We start from the raw sequence: 16,888 nt of genomic DNA, 5'->3' as shown, positions 1-16,888 counted from the left end.
ATTGCAATAGCATCAACAAAGCAAAATTTCTTCATTTTCCAAACACTATAGTAGTTAAATACAATGGATCCTTTTGTTCATTTTTTTCCCTTTAAACCATATGCTAAAGGTAGTTTCAATGAATTTATAAAACTACAAATGTATGTTCTTCAACAACTTTTTGGATAAATGCTAATATATAGCAGTATATGAATGAAGAAATAAAACTTCTAAGAAGTTTCAAGCCCTATAAAATTAGTATGTCTCGTTTAATTTTTTCAATTGTACTATCTCCATTGCCATTGGCAACTGCTGCTGTCACAGTTACTGTTATTTGCCTTTGATCATTAACTGCAACATTTGCCGCCAAAACCTCAGCCTTGTGCTTATGGAATACCATAAAAATGTCTGTCACTAGTCTTGGTCGAACGAGTGATTGAATCCCAAAGAAGGCGAGATTGCTTGAGACAGTGACATTGATTGAGGAATTCCTGTTTGAAATTGAATAACCTTCTGCTACTTTTGATTCTGATGAATTCTTCAGCTCTTCCAACCTTTTTATCTCTTTTTCTAGGGATTGAATATATGCAATTGTTTCACCTACAATATTCTCTCTTGTAGCCTAAAAGAATGAAAAAAACATTTGATCAGATAAAGAGTTGAAGAAAAACCCATCACTCTTGGCAAACAGATATTCAACATTTGAAAGGTAACAACTAGGAAAATGGCTTTCAAAAATCAAGAACTGGTTTTGAAACGAAGACATGTTTGTCATTAGAAACATGAAACAAACAGGTTCCTGAATGAAATGAAGAGCATCAATTTTAACTACTATGAACCAAATGGCATCGATCGAATATGACCTTAGGGAAGAGATTAGGGACCATAGACAGAAGAAGATCATAATTCTCAGCCATTTTATCCCTCTTCTCTCTTTCCTTCTTCAAGCTCTCAGTCACCTCTTCATTGGCTTCCTTTGGCCTGCAACGTTTCTTCGAGCTCGAACCCTTTGCCTCGACAACACCAGCAGCCTCTTTCATTAATGCTGAAAATTGTGATAATGGAGCTATCACTTTGTCACTATAACCATCCATAATACTATAAAGCAGCTCATTTATTTCCCCCTCTTCCTCTTCTTTCTTTGTCCTCTTTTGTTGATGTTCCATGTTTTTCTTTCTTTATTTGGTTTTGCATGTGATGATGATGAAGAAAAGTCGATATCTGATTTGTTAAGGAAACTGTTTTCAGAATATTTGCTCTGAAGATTTCAGGGGAACAGATTTTGCCTGCCAAAGACGATTGTTGTTGAATGTGACAGTGTACGTTCAAGCTACTTGTATAATTGATTTGATTCTATTTGGAATTGTTTGTTACGTTTTTTTGTTGGTTTTTTTTTTTTTAATCTTTGCTTCCTGCTCAGGGTATTGAAACCCTGCCGTTGGATTGGCAAGCCAATATGAAGATCAGATGCTCCTTAATTGTTTTTTTTTTTTAAAGAAATTTGATAGTGGTAGTACTATGATAAAAATCAAACCGAATTTTAATTTTATTAATTCATATAATTATTTTAGAAGATGATATACCTTAAATTTAAATTTCAAATTTGCAACGTTTATCAATTTTTTTTTTTATTTTCAAATTATGCTCTCTTTTTTTTTTTTTAAATCAAATTAATTAGGAAGCATTGTTTTAATTAAAGATGAACATTATTTTTCTTATTTAAACATTTGATTCATTTTGATTGATGCATGATTTCTTTCCTAAAAAATTAATAAAAAAGTGAAAGATTTAAATCTATTTTTATTCGGTTGTGCTCTTGTCCATTACTTATATGTTTTATTATTATCCCATATATTTATAATCATCGATAATAATATTAGAAATGATAATTTAAATTACGATATGATAATATAATATTAATATAATATAATTTAAAATTTTAACAATAATTATATATGAATTAATTTTAACATAATAAAATATATTTTTATATTAACATAAATTATAATAAGTAATTTTAACGTAAAATATTAAATTTTAATATTTTATATTATATAAATATATAAATTAACAGATGTAATCATATCCATAAATTATTAAAGTGATACTGATGGTTAAAATTGTCATGAATACTATATATTGTACTACAGTTAAGAACCTGGTAAGAAGTGAGGGGTCCCATTTGCAGGACAGTTTCTGCTCACTGACATCGCCCTCGCAGTCCACAACCTAAAAATCAGAGTCTCAAGTTTTGGATTGAGTTTGCCCTCTGTTTATTGCAATTATTTTGTGTTGTTCACACTATTATCTAAAATAAAAACGAAAATAAAATCCAGACAAAGAAGAGCTAGCAGAGCAAATCCATAATAATTAATATAAACCCATATAGTAATAATCAATATAAATAATAAGTTTTTTTTCACATAATTTTATTTTTCCTAACAAATATAAAACATGAACTCATTTAATTTCTACTTGCAAATCTCTTATGGAAGGTGAGAACAGCGACGGCTACCAAAGCCATGAAGACCAATGAACCAACTAAAGACAGAACAATAGAAATTGCAACTTGGTCACAGAATTTGTCGAAAACATTGCAAACTTTGTTCCATTGAACGTGGGAGTTCCCTTTGTAGCCCATAAGACCAATGGCCAAGGCAGCTCCGTTGGCAGAAAACAGCAATCCAACCATCACCAGATCGAAGACAGTTATAATTTGGACCAATCCTGTCTTTCTATATAGGGTTCCCAGCAAAATGAGCGAAGAAATTGCACCATATGAGCATGCTATTATATTTGCCACCATGGAGTACCTAGCAAGAGGAAAAAAAGAGCAACAAAATGAGCAAAGAAACAAAGTTAATATTCTCAAGTTCTGTTTCACTGTTTCTGATTTATTCTATAAAAAAAATCATTAAAAGAACATATACAGGAGCTTTGATTATGTGAGTAAGATTTTGAAAGTGAAAGTGTAGTGGAAGCAACTCAAGCAGATGACAAAAAAATAAAATCAAATGATAGAAGAAACTTGAAACTTACACAAAGGCAGACAAGTAATGCCACTTAGCATGTGCTTCAACATTGACAAGAGGTAAGGTTGGTGTGAACTGAAATGGAACAACCTTAGTCTGCTTATCCACCCCAAGAACTATGGCAGCTGCAAGTGTTAGCAGCAGTGCCAAAACCCTCAGAATCAAGTCACAGATGCTCACTTTTGTTGACATCCCCACTCCCCCTTTGCTCCCACCTATTCCATCAACACTACCACTCACCTTGTTATTGTCTTGGCTCTCCATTTCTACAGCTATTATATATATAATATATTCCTGTGGAAATTAGAAAAGAGAGCTATGGATGGAGAGACCAATATAGATGATGAATTGCGAGGATAGTAAGATCAGACAAATGATTTAAATAGAGAGAAAAAAAGTGGGTGGAAACACTAGAGCCAACCATTTCTTTCTTCGGACAGTAGTGTAGAACGTAGAGTCCTAAATGTAATCGGAAAGCTCTGCAATTTGTGGCATTTTCTGCAAGCTGGTGGACGTGTGGAAGCAGTTTCCCTGTTAGGTCAGACCTTATCTTTGAAAGTTATTATCCTGAAGCTAGGCATTGATATATTATTTTTATATTTGTTTTCTTATTTATTTTTATATAAAAGACAATAATAAAAAGCATGATCATGTTTTTAATCTTAAAGTTAATTCGGTTAATTAGTTGTAAATTTTAGATACGAATATTTTAATTTATTAATCTTATTTAACTACCCTTTGACGAAAGATATGGGTTTCCCAATTAATAGGAGCGTCAAGGAAACCTAAAATTGTGGCTTTACCAATATGAGGTTCCATTAAATCCAATAATTATGAAGACAATCAAAGTTTACAATCTTCAAGTTTATCAAAATTTCCCCAAATATTAAAATATCTCAAAATCTATTACCTCTTGGTCAGATTCATCATATATGGATAAAATTTAAATGAAAATTTTTAGATGAAATTTATAAAGTTTTTTTTAATAATTTAATAAAAATTTAATAAAAAATCAAAATCGATAGATTAATGAAATTTAATGTGAATATCAATAATATATAAAAAAAAATTATTGAAAATATTATTTATAATTTAAAATTGATTGATATGTATTCAATAATAAAATTTTTTATATAAAAATATATCAAAATTTTTTAAAATTTACACTCTTAATTTATATAACAATTATTTTTTAATTTATCAATTTTTATTTAATCTTTTTATATGAAATTTTATGAATTTTGCTTAAAACATTTCATCGACCTCTTTTGTCATGCTATACATACGCTTATCAATATCTAATAAAAATAACCATAAAAAAGAAAAAAAAAAAAAACTCTTGTAATCAATGAGTTTTGATCCAAAAACTCCGTACCATTTACGAGTAAAAGTTATCATAAATTCTTGACTCGATTTAATTAGAGAAGCAAAAGCTTAACTCTTTTTAAATAAATAAAAATGATTTTAAATATTTCAATTTGAAAATTTTGATCTTTTATTAATAAATTTAATTTCAATTCCAATTTCATACTATCAAATCACCTCAAAGTTTTTATGATAATCCTCACAATTGAGTTTGTGGATAGTGGATCGACTTGAATATATATTCGAGACAGTTAAAATTAATTATTAAAAATTAAAATTATTAATATTTTTTTATTTGGTATTTAAAGTAGTAAAAGAATGTGGTCATGTCCAATTGTCAACATATTGCACAACTATTATTTAGAACACATTCATTAATTATTGCCTCAAAGATTTCCATCAACACCAAAAAGGATATGCGTGCTGGCTCTTCTGGATTCACACATGGCTTGGGTCATTCTTAATTTTTCTTCGAAAAGGTATGAACGTGATGGTATGATCTTTGCATTAAATATTTTAGGGTTTCAAAATCCACAATCCAAAATCACAGGAAAGTTTCGTCCACGTTATTCTGAGTCAAACTCAGAAAAGAAAATTCTGAAAATTAAAAAAAAAAAAAAGCACTCTTTGAGATAGCTGGCATCATTTAATTCCATGGTGGCAACAACTGCTTTGCCAAACTGTGAAAACTTTTCTTAAGCAAATCTTGATTGATTTATTATTCCTACTTGTTGTCCTTTAATTTATTGAATGATTTAAAATTTAACCTAAACATAAATAATATTTGGTGATCATGAACTCAATCATATTTTTTTTTTATCATTTTGATTGCTTGGAATCTCATTTATAGTTGTTGTTTAAACAATTGAAGATCGACTCTAAAGATCGTCGGATTTAAAAAAAATTTAAATACGTAATATATTTTTCATATAAATTAAATAAATAAAAATCGAAAGTTAAGAGTAGATTAAATTTAATAAATTCTCATAAATTTCTCATAGATATAACATTGTGAAAATATGTGTCTTAACTTTCTAAATTTAATTACATGATCAAAGTCAATAAGGCTTGTTACCAATGATGATGAGAAAATCTTGGAATCTTTTAAGTATAAAATTCAATATGTGATTTAATTTAATGTTTATTAAATATATTTTTTTTCAAAAATTGTCTAATATAAGTTTTTCAACCACTTCAACAAAATAGAGAGTTGTGAAATATACTCCAACTCAATTCAGTTTGCAAAATCTACAAATTTTCATCAAATAATAATTCATTTTTATTTATATATATATAATCTTTATATCAAAGAAATAATCAACAATAAAAAATCTTGTAATTAAAATAAGTATTAATGTTACTAATTCCCCTAAACTTTGATTTTTAGAGCATTAAAAGCCGGAAAATACAGTTAGGAATCATTAAATATTACCTAAACTCTTATTTTCCCCGAAGATTTTTTTTTTTTGGGGGGGGTTGGGGTACAAATTCACTTCAAGCTAGGTTTATAGTCGAGGGAGAAGGTTTTGAATAATCAATTTTACTCATCTTTTAATGAAGTTTTGTTTAAGAAACCCTAAAAAATTGAGGAGCTTTTATTAGGGCAAACTCAAAATGAGGAGCAAACATAAAGAACAGAAAAATAAAATAAAATCGATTAACAAAATTGGAATTAATTGGTTTTAACTTAATGAGATTTGTTAAAATCCCAACACAATTGAACCAATCCATTAATCCAAAACTTAAAAATGATAAATATTACGTGGCAAGATCGTGAAAAAGGAGGCATAAAGATGATATAGGGGACCCTACAAAGCAATGGTGTAGCTCTAGATATCCCAGTCCTTTTTTTTTTTTTTTTATCTATGAATTCCATTGTTATCAACCCCAAAGGACCCTTCTACTTGCAATTAATATTCTAGCCGCCATACTTGATTAAGGAATCAACTTAATTATTGCAACTCGCAATAAAAATAGAAGGTTAGCGTTTGGTTTCAGAGTACAAAGTTATTTTTTATTTTTATTTTTTAAGAAAAAAATATGATTAAAAATATGTTTGACAATTGAAAATGAAAATAAATTTTAAAAAATAAAAATAAAAATGGGTTGAACTATGAAAATAAAAAAGAGATTTTTTTAATTGTGAAAACAAAATATGTATGTTATTTTTTTTTTTAAGTTTTGTAAGTTATCATATTTAAATCCTTTTTGATATCATTAATTAATAAATATATATTATATTTATAATTAAATGACATTAATAGTAATATTATTAAATATTTTATTTATTTATTTATTTATTTTTATATTTTAGAAAAAAAATTATTTTCATTTACCAAATACAATTTTTAAAAAATAAAAATTACTTTCTAGAAAATAAAAATAAAAAATAAAAAAATATTTTCTCAAACCAAATGGAACAAAATACATACTCTTTCTCTATGTTAACTAAATCTTTTTTTCTAATTAATCCAAAAGATTAATTATGGGTAAAACCTAAAAATTATCCGACTAATCACTTTCTACACCATTTTATAACGAGTTTAGAGTAATCTAATATCGCTAAGCTTTATTTAAATCTAATCATTAGAATGGATAATTTTAAAAGCATACTTACGATATATTCAGAATTTTATTTTCAAAATATTGGCACAAGAGAATTTTTCTCTATATCAATTGAATTAAAAAATTTAAATGAAGGAATGAAAAGTCTCATTGATCATCCAACCTGCACAAATTTTTTCTTTTTTTTGTTTCATATACTAAAGTAACTTACAATTTAAAGTTACCAAGCCTATCTTTTAATTTTTCTTTTATTTTTTCAATCCCTTCTAATCTACAATAATTTCTTCCATCTATTCCCTTCATCTACTTTCCTTTTTTAAGCTCCAAATTATAAATATACACTATATATTGGTCCAATATTTTCAATTTTCTCAAAGGTAATGAAACTTATTTTCAGCAAAAGGTGATTAAGCAGTGCTCTTATAATATGTCAGCAGGTCAGACACTACAAGAAAATAAAAAATTAGTGACAGTTTTGTAGCAGCGTTTCACTTACAAACGTCGCTAGCTTCCGTGTTTTTATAAAACTTAATGCATTTATTATCAAAACGCCACTAAATATTCAAATAACAACATTGTTACTTATAAACGCCACCCAAGCTTGATATTAGCGACGTTTCTTGACTAAAATGCTTTGAATAATCCTGTCTTAAAATTTTAAGTAAATACTAAAAGCGTTTTTGGCAAAAAGTGCCTTGAATAATCCTATTAAAAAAATTGATAGGAAATTACTAAAGACATTTTTGGCAGACAACGCCTTCAATAATCTCCTCATAAAAAATGTATGGGATTATTGAATGCGTTTTTGACAAATATCATATCAAAATTTTAAGGTCGTACGGATGTTAATCATAAGGTGGTAGATTCAATCCCTCCCTCTAGACTTTTTTGGGTTTTTGCAAAGATTATTTGTAATTGATTATTCTAGACGTTTTCTTGAGAAAAATGCCTTCACCAATTGCTTTAAAAAAATTTTGGGAGAATATTAAAGGCGTTTTTTTGTAGAGAAACGCCCTTAATAATCCATAGGAAAAATATAAAACTAATTCTTGAAGGTGTTTTTGGCCAAACTTGCCTTTTATAATCCAATCAATAAATTTTTAGTTAGAATTATTAAAGGCGATTTTGTTAAAAACGCCTTCAATAATCCATAGATAAAAGTTGAAACAAATTCTTGAAGGCTTTTTTGGCTCAAAACGTCTTTAATATTCCAAACGATAAATTTAAATGGTTGATTGTTAAAGGTGGTTTTTTCCAAAAACGCCTTCAATAACATTTTGTTGGGGATTATTCAAAGTGTTACCAATAGGAAAACACCCTTAATAATCAATTCAATTAATTTTTAGTTAGTATTATTAAAGGTGATTTTTTTAAAACACCTTCAATAATCCATACAAAAAAGTTGAAACGGATTCTTAAAGGCGTTTTTTGCCCAAAACGCCTTTAATATTCGATGCTAGAGCTCGCTAATTCCTATTAAATTACCACAATAAAAGAATCAAAATGTATGAAATGAATATTCATAAATATTCATTAATGAGTATAAAACAAGTGTGCAAATACATACAAGCTCATACTTCACTTTTGCATATCCCTTTCTTGCTGTCTAATGGTGATATTGTTGTTTGGCTCGAATGTTTCATTGGTTTTTTTTTTATTTTCTATAAAAGAAAATTACGTCAATCACATATGAAAATCAAAGGCTATATTGCATAAAGACTTATAAACAATATTTTTGGTAATGGGTTTACGTATTGAAAAATCTTCTAAAAATCGATATTGAACAAAATTTATCCAATCTTTAACATTTATCACCTCTGCATATGCCACAAGTAGAATAGCCAATACAACACCTTGATCAACTAGCGATAAAATATATTGGGTTGTCAATTTACTTTTAAAGTCTCTGAATGCTTTTCTAGTAGATTGTAATATAATCTTTTTACAGTCAATTGGGATATCGAACCGTTCCTAAATTATTAACACAATTAGTAAGAACACATTGAATTTCAATTAAATGATCATTTAACAAATTTTATGAAATAGCTGAATAAACATATCACAATCGACTGTCATATATCATCTTTTAGATCATCAGGAACTCATCGTCAATCGATGTATGTAATTAAAATCTTACAATGGACGATGGCTCCAATATGAGTAACCATCTTAACAGCTTCTTCAAACACAGGCTGTACATTTTGATTGAAGTCAATATAAATTTTTGTGTCACTCACTTTAATTTGTTTATTTGAGCCCCTTTTCTTTCTTTTTTGGCCTATAAATGTGTCTTTTGCATATTCAATAGAAAGAGAATCATGTTGTTCGAAGTCCATAATAGCTGTGATTTTGATTATAATTATACGAATTACACAAAATGACCGTTTAAATTTAACATTGTATGTAATTAAATACAACCAACACCATACTACGTACAGAAACATCATTCAGTAAACCATTCAGAAACACCATTCAACAAATCATTCAGTATACGATTCAGTATACCAATATCATACAATACCATTTAGCAAAATAATATCACACAACAAGGTTCAGCAAAAACATTATTAACAGAAAACTACACAAAAATAACATACATGCAATGATAGGTGCTTGGACGACTATGCTTACGGTGAAATTAATAAAAATATATATCTATATGTAAATAGTAAGAAATTAAAAAAAATAACTCTATCAAATAATAGAAATAATACAGTAAACTAAAATTATAAAGACATATCGATAAATAGAGAGGTGCGCACCATTGATTTATTGAAGGTCGATAGCGACGATAGGGAAAAAAAATCAAAAGTCTGATACAACTGTGTTGGTGGCTTTGGTTTGGTTTGGTTGATTAACGCAGCTTTTAATCGTTCTGTGTACTAACAAGTTGTGATTCCAATGTCCAATATAGGGAATGAATATAAAATTTATTATTAAAGGCATTTTTTCTTAAAAAATGCCTTTGATAATTCTGAAAAAATATATATTGAAGGTATTTTCAGTAGAAAAATTGCTTTCAATAATTATGTACAAAAATTAAAAGAAATTAGTGAAGGCGTTTATTCTTAAAAAATGCCTTTAATAAATATGTACATCAATTAGAAGGAATTAGTGAAGGTATTTTTTTAAAATAAATGCCTTAACTAACTATCTTAAAATTTGAGTTGTGAAAAATTAAAGGTATTTTTTCTCAAAAAATGCATTCAATAATTATGTATGTAAATTAGAAGGAATTAGTGAAAGTGTTTTTCTAGAATAAACACCTTCATTAACTGTCTTAAAATTTGAGTTGTGAAAAATTAAAGGCGTTTTTTTTTCTAGAAAACGCCTTTAATAATCTCAAAAATTTTAAGAGAGAATTATTGAAATGCCTTCAATAATTATGTACGTAAATTAGAAAGAATTAGTGAAGGCATTTTTTTAGAATAAACGCCTTCACTGAATGTCTTAAAATTTGAGTTGTGAAAAGTTAAAGGCATTTTTCACTGGAATATGCCTTTAATAATCTTAAAAATTTTAAGAAAAAATTATTGAAAGCATTTTTTTTCAAAAATATACCTTCAATAATTATGTACTTAAATTAAAAAGAATTAGTGAAGGCGTTTTTCTAGAATAAACGCCTTCACTAAATTTCTTAAAATTTGCGTTGTGAAAAATTAAAGGTATTTTTCATTAGAAGACATCTTTAATAATCTCAAAAATTTTAAGAGAAAATTATTGAAGGTATTTTTTTTCTAAAAAATACCTTCAATAATTATGTATATAAATTAGAAGGAATTAGCGAAGGCATTTTCCTAGAATAAATACCTTCACTAAACGTCTTAAAATTTGAGTTGTGAAAAATTGAAGATGTTTTTCACTGAAAGACGTCTTTAATAATCCTAAAAATTTTAAGAGAAAATTATTGAAGGCGTTTGTTCTAAAAAAATACCTTCAATAAATATGTACATAAATTAGAAGAAATTAGTGAAGGCATTTTTCTAGCATAAACGCCTTTACTAACCGTCTTAAAAATTGAGTTGTGAAAAATTAAAGGCTTTTTTTACTGAAAGATTCTTTTAATAATCTCAAAAATTTTAAGAGAAAATTATTGAACATGTTTGTTCTAAAAAAATGCCTTCACTAACCATCGTAAAGTTTGAGTAATGGAACATTGAATGTGTTTTTTTACTAAAAGATACCTTCAATAAATTCTTTCAATAAAAAAAATTAGTTAAGGCGTTTTTCTGGAATAAACGCCTTCAATGACCCCTTAAAATTTTAAAAGTGTAATATTAAATGCATTTTGTACATAAGACACCTTTAATAATCCCAAATTAAAAGAAAAATATTGAAGGCATTTTTAGTAGAAAGTCACTTTCACTGATATTCACAAAAAAAAAAAGAAATTGAAGACGTATTATGCAAAAAATGCCTTCAATAAATACATCATAAAAATTAGATGAAATTTCTGAAGGCATTTTTAAGGTGTAAATGCCTTTAATAGTCCAAAACAGTTCTACTACAATTCTGTTGATGGCGCCTATAATATATTCAAAAAATATATAGAAAGAAATTATTTAAGGCATTTTTCTTAGTAAACTCCTTCAATAATCCAACCCAATAAAATTATCCCCAAACTTAGCACATCCAATCACCAACTTGAAGCTTCATCTTCATTATTTTACTATTTCTCTTTTCAGACCAACTACAATTTACTTTCCCTTTCCTTTAGCTTTTAGTATTCGAGCATTATCTTTTAGAACCCTATTTTGACTATTCATTAGTTATTTATTGATATTTTTACTTAATTTAACTATTCCTTCAGCTTTTGTAATTGGCAATTTTTTTTTTGGTTTAAACAATTTTTTTAAAAACCCACATTCCTCAATACCTATTTGTAACCCATCATCCACTTCTCTTTTCTCTTTTATTTTATTTTTTTTGGGTTTTCTCTGTACCTATTTTATCTTATTTCAACCCCAACTACAAAACCTCTTGGGTACTATCTATGTTAGCAGCAGATTTTAACATTCATTATATTATGTACCCGATAAAATACTTCACAACAAGGAGTTCTCATTTTCTGTAAGTACTGGTCTTGTTATTATCTTTTGTTTAAAACATAGTAAACTTTTGTATTTGACATGTTCATTTTCATATAAATTATTTATATACATTTGGTCTGATAATGTATCAAGTATTAAATGGATAAGAGTTGGATGTACAAATCAAGATTAAGTCAAGAGTACAGAGATGGAGTGAAAAAATTTTTTAATTTTATATTTGAGAATACAAGTGAAGATAATATGATATTATGTCCATGTGTGAATGTGCTAATATAGATTGGTAAATGCGTCAAGTTATTTTTGAACATTTAATTTGTATTGAATTTCTCTCGAGATATATCAATTTATATTTTCATGGAGAGTTTGTATCGTCAAAGTCTTACATTAGAGTTCTTTCAACTTCAAAGGCTCCTCAATACCAACATAATCATTTTAAAGTAGATAACATTGAATTATGATATGCTTTTAACATTTATAACTAACATTTTCATAATCTTTCTCCCCAAAATGATGGATTTAATCAGTCTAATATTAAAATAAATGAATTTGATGAACCTGGGATAGGTATAGGTGACCAATAACCTAGAAGAAAAGCATTAAAGTTTTATAGGTTACTTAAGGATATGAATGAAGAACTTTATGAGGGCTCAAAGCATTCAAGATTATCTTTCTGTGTTCATCTTTTTCACTTGAAATGCTTATGTGGATAGACGAAAATTTTTTTGACTTTATTATTAGAGTTTATGAAAGAAATATTTCCTTTTGGTAAAATCTCTTAATCTTGTAAAGAATTAAAAAAGATGATCAAGGATTTAGGTATCAGATATGAAAAAATTTATAGTTGTCCCAATGATTGCATGTTGTATTGGAGTGATAGAAAAAATCAAGAATCTTGTCATGTGTGTGGTATTTCTGGTTAGGTGGATAAAAGCTTCGATGAAATGTTGAATGAGGGTGGTGATAAGGTAAGGTTTTATGCTATTTTTCATTAATACTAAGACTTTAATGACTCTTCATATCTTTCAAAACTACAGATTTAATAATGTGGCATCATGAAAAATGGATAGATGATGGATCATGGAGGCATCCTACAAATTTTTTGGCATGAAAATCATTTTATTTTAGGTTTTCAGACTTTGTATTTGATCCTTGAAATGTTATGCTTGGACTAGCATCTAATGGATTCAACCTGTTTAAAATGATAAGTACTTCTTATAGTACTTGGTCAGTTGTATTAATTTCTTACAATCTGCCACCATGAATTACTATGAAGCAACAGTCATTTATATTATCTATGATAATTCTCGAGAAAAAAGATTCAGGTAATGATATAGAGATCTACTTACAACATTTTATTAAAGAGTTAAAGCAATTATGGGAAGGAGTTGAGACTTATGATGCATCAAAAAAAGATAACTTCAATATGTGTGTTGCTTTATTATGGACTATTAACGATTTTTTTGCTTATGCGAATTTATCTTATTGGAATACAAAAAGTCGTTATGGTTGTCCATGTTGTGCTACACAGACATGATTGAAATGGTTACCTAATGATAAGAAGTTCTGTTTTATGGGATATCATTGATGGTTAAATGATAATCATTGATTTAGATTTTAAAAATATCTCTTTGATGAAACTGAAGAGTTAAGAAGATCACATTTACCCATTAATGGGTCTAATATCTTGTCAAAGTTAAAAGATATTAATTTCACTTATGAAAAATTACTCAATCAAAGAAAAGAGTGAGGGACATCTTTGAAGGTGTATGATTTCATATTACGCAAGTCGGTGATACTGATACTGATGTTAATAATCTTGATATTCAAAGTGATGAAGAAGATGATGAAGAAGATGACCCTAATGAGTTTGAGTTGTGAAAAAAAAAGAAGTATATTTTTTAAGTTATCTTATTAAAAATATAATTTATTATGCCATAATCTTGATTTGATGCACATAGAGAAGAATGTTTGTAAAAATTTTATCGGGATAATTCTCAATATGAATAAAAGATCAAATGATGACTTAAAAAGTCGGCTTGACCTAGTTGATATGAGGTTTACCCTGACCTTCATCCGAAGTTACTTCATAATGAAAAATATCAATTGCCTGTTACTTGTTTTGAGATTTCTAAATCTGAAAAATATGTGTTCTGCAAAGTTTTAAAAAATGTCAAAGTTTCGAATGGCTATGCATCAAATATATTAAGATGTGCGAATCTGAAAGAGTGAAAACTTTCTTCATTAAAGTCACATGATTATCACATTTTAATCAAGACTTACTTTCAATTGCTTTACGTTCATCAATGTCAAAACAAGTCACTTCTGTGATAATTGAATTAAGTAACATATTTAAATCTCTATGTGAGAAATGTGTGAATGTAGAAGAGCTTGACAAACTTCAAGATCGAGCCGTGATTACTTTATGCCATTTAAAAAAGATTTTTCCTCTAAACTTTTTCACTATTATAATGCATTTAGTTATCCACCTTTCATATAAAGTAAAAGTCAGTGGGTCAGTTTATTATCGATGGATGTATCGTATCAAAAGGTATTATTGTTTAATAGATTGATTAAGGTTTTATTGATGATCATGCCACTCTATTTAAAAAGATATATGACTAATGTTTTATAATATAGGTTTTTGGGAAGGTTAAAGTCTTATTGTCGCAACAAACGCTATCCAAAATATTCTATTGCTAAAGGATATTTAGCAGAAGAGTGTATGCCATTTTATTTTTGTTATTTGAAAGATGTTGAAACGAGATTTAATAGACCATCAAGAAATGTTGGTATACAGCAACATGATCTTACAGTTATCTTTTTCAAAGTTTTGGAAAACTAATAGGCAAAGTTGAAATGGTGGAGTTAGATGCTAAATCTTGGGCACAAGCACATCGATATGTTCTTTTTAATTATGACTCTATTGAATCATTTCGCACGTAAGTTTTTTAGCAATGAAATTATTCATTACATTAACCATAATTTATTGTATTTTTTTATTGTTAATACTGTTCATGATGCTTTGTAGTGAGTATAAAAATAATTTAAAAACTCCTGTACATTATCGAGATCAAACCTCGAGAGCTTGATAAGTTGTTCGTCGAAAACTTTCACAAATGGTTAAGAGCAATTGTAAGTAATGCCATACTTTTCTTTATGAGAAATCTACATAGAATGCTTATGGTATAATTAACATTAATTATATATATTTATTTATTCCACTTTTATAGGTTTAGAGTGGAATGCTTGTTAGTGAAAAGGTGAAGTGTCTTTCACAATGTCCAAATAGGATTGTGAAATGATATAAAAGTTTCATCATCAATTGATTTAAATTTCACACTAAATCTCATGAGAGATTTAACAGTATACAAAATTCAAAAGTTATTGTTACTTTATCAACTACTAGCTATGCTAGTGCTAGGGACACAAATCTTTTAGAGAGAAATGTTGACTATTATCATATGATTACTGACATCATTGAATTGGATTATTATGGCATGTAGAAAGTTATCTTATTTCGGTGTGATTGGACTTATGTGACTAGTACAAAGGGTATTAAGAAAAATCAATATAGATTTACACTTGTGAATTTTTCTCGATTAATTCACACTGGACAACAACTCATCGATGAACGTTATATTTTTTCATCTCAAGTCAAATAAGTTTTTTATTCTGAAGATCCCAAAGAATTGGGTTGGTTTGTTGTTCTTCAAAACACACCTAGAGACTTATTTAATATGGGATTAGATACAAGATATGATGTTAAACATGGAACTGAATGTTATCCTTTTGTTGAACAAAACTTAGATGAAAATATCTCCAGTACTTACACTTAATGGGTTCACGAAGATGTTAATGAAGACATTTATGAACCATAATAAATCATCTATATTTTGTAATTCAAGTGTTTAACACATAATATAGTAAATGATTGTATGTAATTAATGTCGCATTCGCTATTGTATATTTATTGTATTATAAATCATACATTATTTTTTGATTTAATTAAATTGATATGTTTTTGTTGTATCATAGGTTATGATTTCTTAACTTCTCAATGTCTTTATATTTGTTCTAAACTAATATCTTTTATATATTCACTTTTATTATGAAGATAAGGTACAATATAGAGGAGTAGATTGAAAGAAATGCATATCAGAGATATTAGTTCAGAACCGTCTGCGGCACTTATTGATATTGGCGATGGACTTTTTTGGCTAAGAATGAACGTACTATCGGATCTAACTCAGTCACTTCTAACCCTTCAACTGATATTAGATCTGACAATATAAGAGGTCTGGGTTTATATAGTATCTCGTCAATTGATTATGCTTTAAATTTGAATGCAGGTATCATATACTTCATATTTACAAATCAATTATAATGATAAAAGTATTGCCATTTTATAAATTTATTTTTTTAATTTTTACAGTTGATAACAATGGTCAATAGAAGACCAGAGGCCGAATAACTTTGAAGGAATTATTTGCACTACCTCTTAACGAGCGTATTGTAGTGTCTACAAACTCTGATAGGTAACCAATTGGTGAAGAAGCTCAACTGTTGGCTGGATTTCTAGGCATGCTTGCTCATAATGGAATGAAATTGCTTATTTATTATAAAACATGGCATAAAGTTCTAGCAAAAGTAAAGGCCGATGCTTTAAACTTTATTGAGGTATTAGTATAATTAATTACATATAAAAAAATTAATTATTTTAAATTTGATTTATTGATTAAAACTTTTCTTTTTTGTATTCTTACAGTTAAGATTTGTACTTGAAATATCAACTTCATTTGTGCTTAAGTCATTGGAAGAGAAATAAAAAGATTATAAGCATAATTTGAAGAATAAGTATTTTGATAGAAATACAACTGTAGAGGCGACGATGAAAAA

At 27.8% G+C, this 16,888-nt stretch overlaps 2 protein-coding genes across 3 annotated transcripts; both read right to left on the bottom strand.

The window, feature by feature from the left end:
* Positions 1-76: 76 nt before the first annotated feature.
* Positions 77-2,331, bottom strand: LOC111306818 (transcription factor TT8-like). Of its 2 annotated transcripts, XM_089751862.1 has the most exons (3): positions 2,138-2,331; positions 843-1,024; positions 77-601 (listed from the first exon to the last, which is right to left on the bottom strand). In XM_089751862.1, the coding sequence occupies exons 1-3, from the start codon at positions 2,187-2,189 to the stop codon at positions 227-229; spliced, it is 609 nt and encodes a 202-aa protein (XP_089607988.1). In that variant the 5' UTR covers positions 2,190-2,331; the 3' UTR covers positions 77-226. The 2 variants fall into 2 exon arrangements, with proteins under 2 accessions (XP_089607988.1, XP_022760498.2); XM_022904763.2 differs by lacking the exon at positions 2,138-2,331 and having other exon boundaries at positions 843-1,284.
* On the bottom strand, positions 2,328-3,565 carry LOC111307457 (CASP-like protein 1E1). The gene is made up of 2 exons (XM_022905476.2): positions 3,019-3,565; positions 2,328-2,792 (listed from the first exon to the last, which is right to left on the bottom strand). The coding sequence occupies exons 1-2, from the start codon at positions 3,273-3,275 to the stop codon at positions 2,444-2,446; spliced, it is 606 nt and encodes a 201-aa protein (XP_022761211.2). The 5' UTR covers positions 3,276-3,565; the 3' UTR covers positions 2,328-2,443.
* Positions 3,566-16,888: the final 13,323 nt, after the last annotated feature.

The sequence above is a fragment of the Durio zibethinus genome, chromosome 22 (genome assembly GCF_047325235.1).
Source record: "Durio zibethinus cultivar Kanyao isolate XHJ-2024 chromosome 22, ASM4732523v1, whole genome shotgun sequence".
Lineage (NCBI taxonomy): Eukaryota > Viridiplantae > Streptophyta > Magnoliopsida > Malvales > Malvaceae > Durio > Durio zibethinus.
This window is presented reverse-complemented; position numbering and strand designations above follow the sequence as displayed.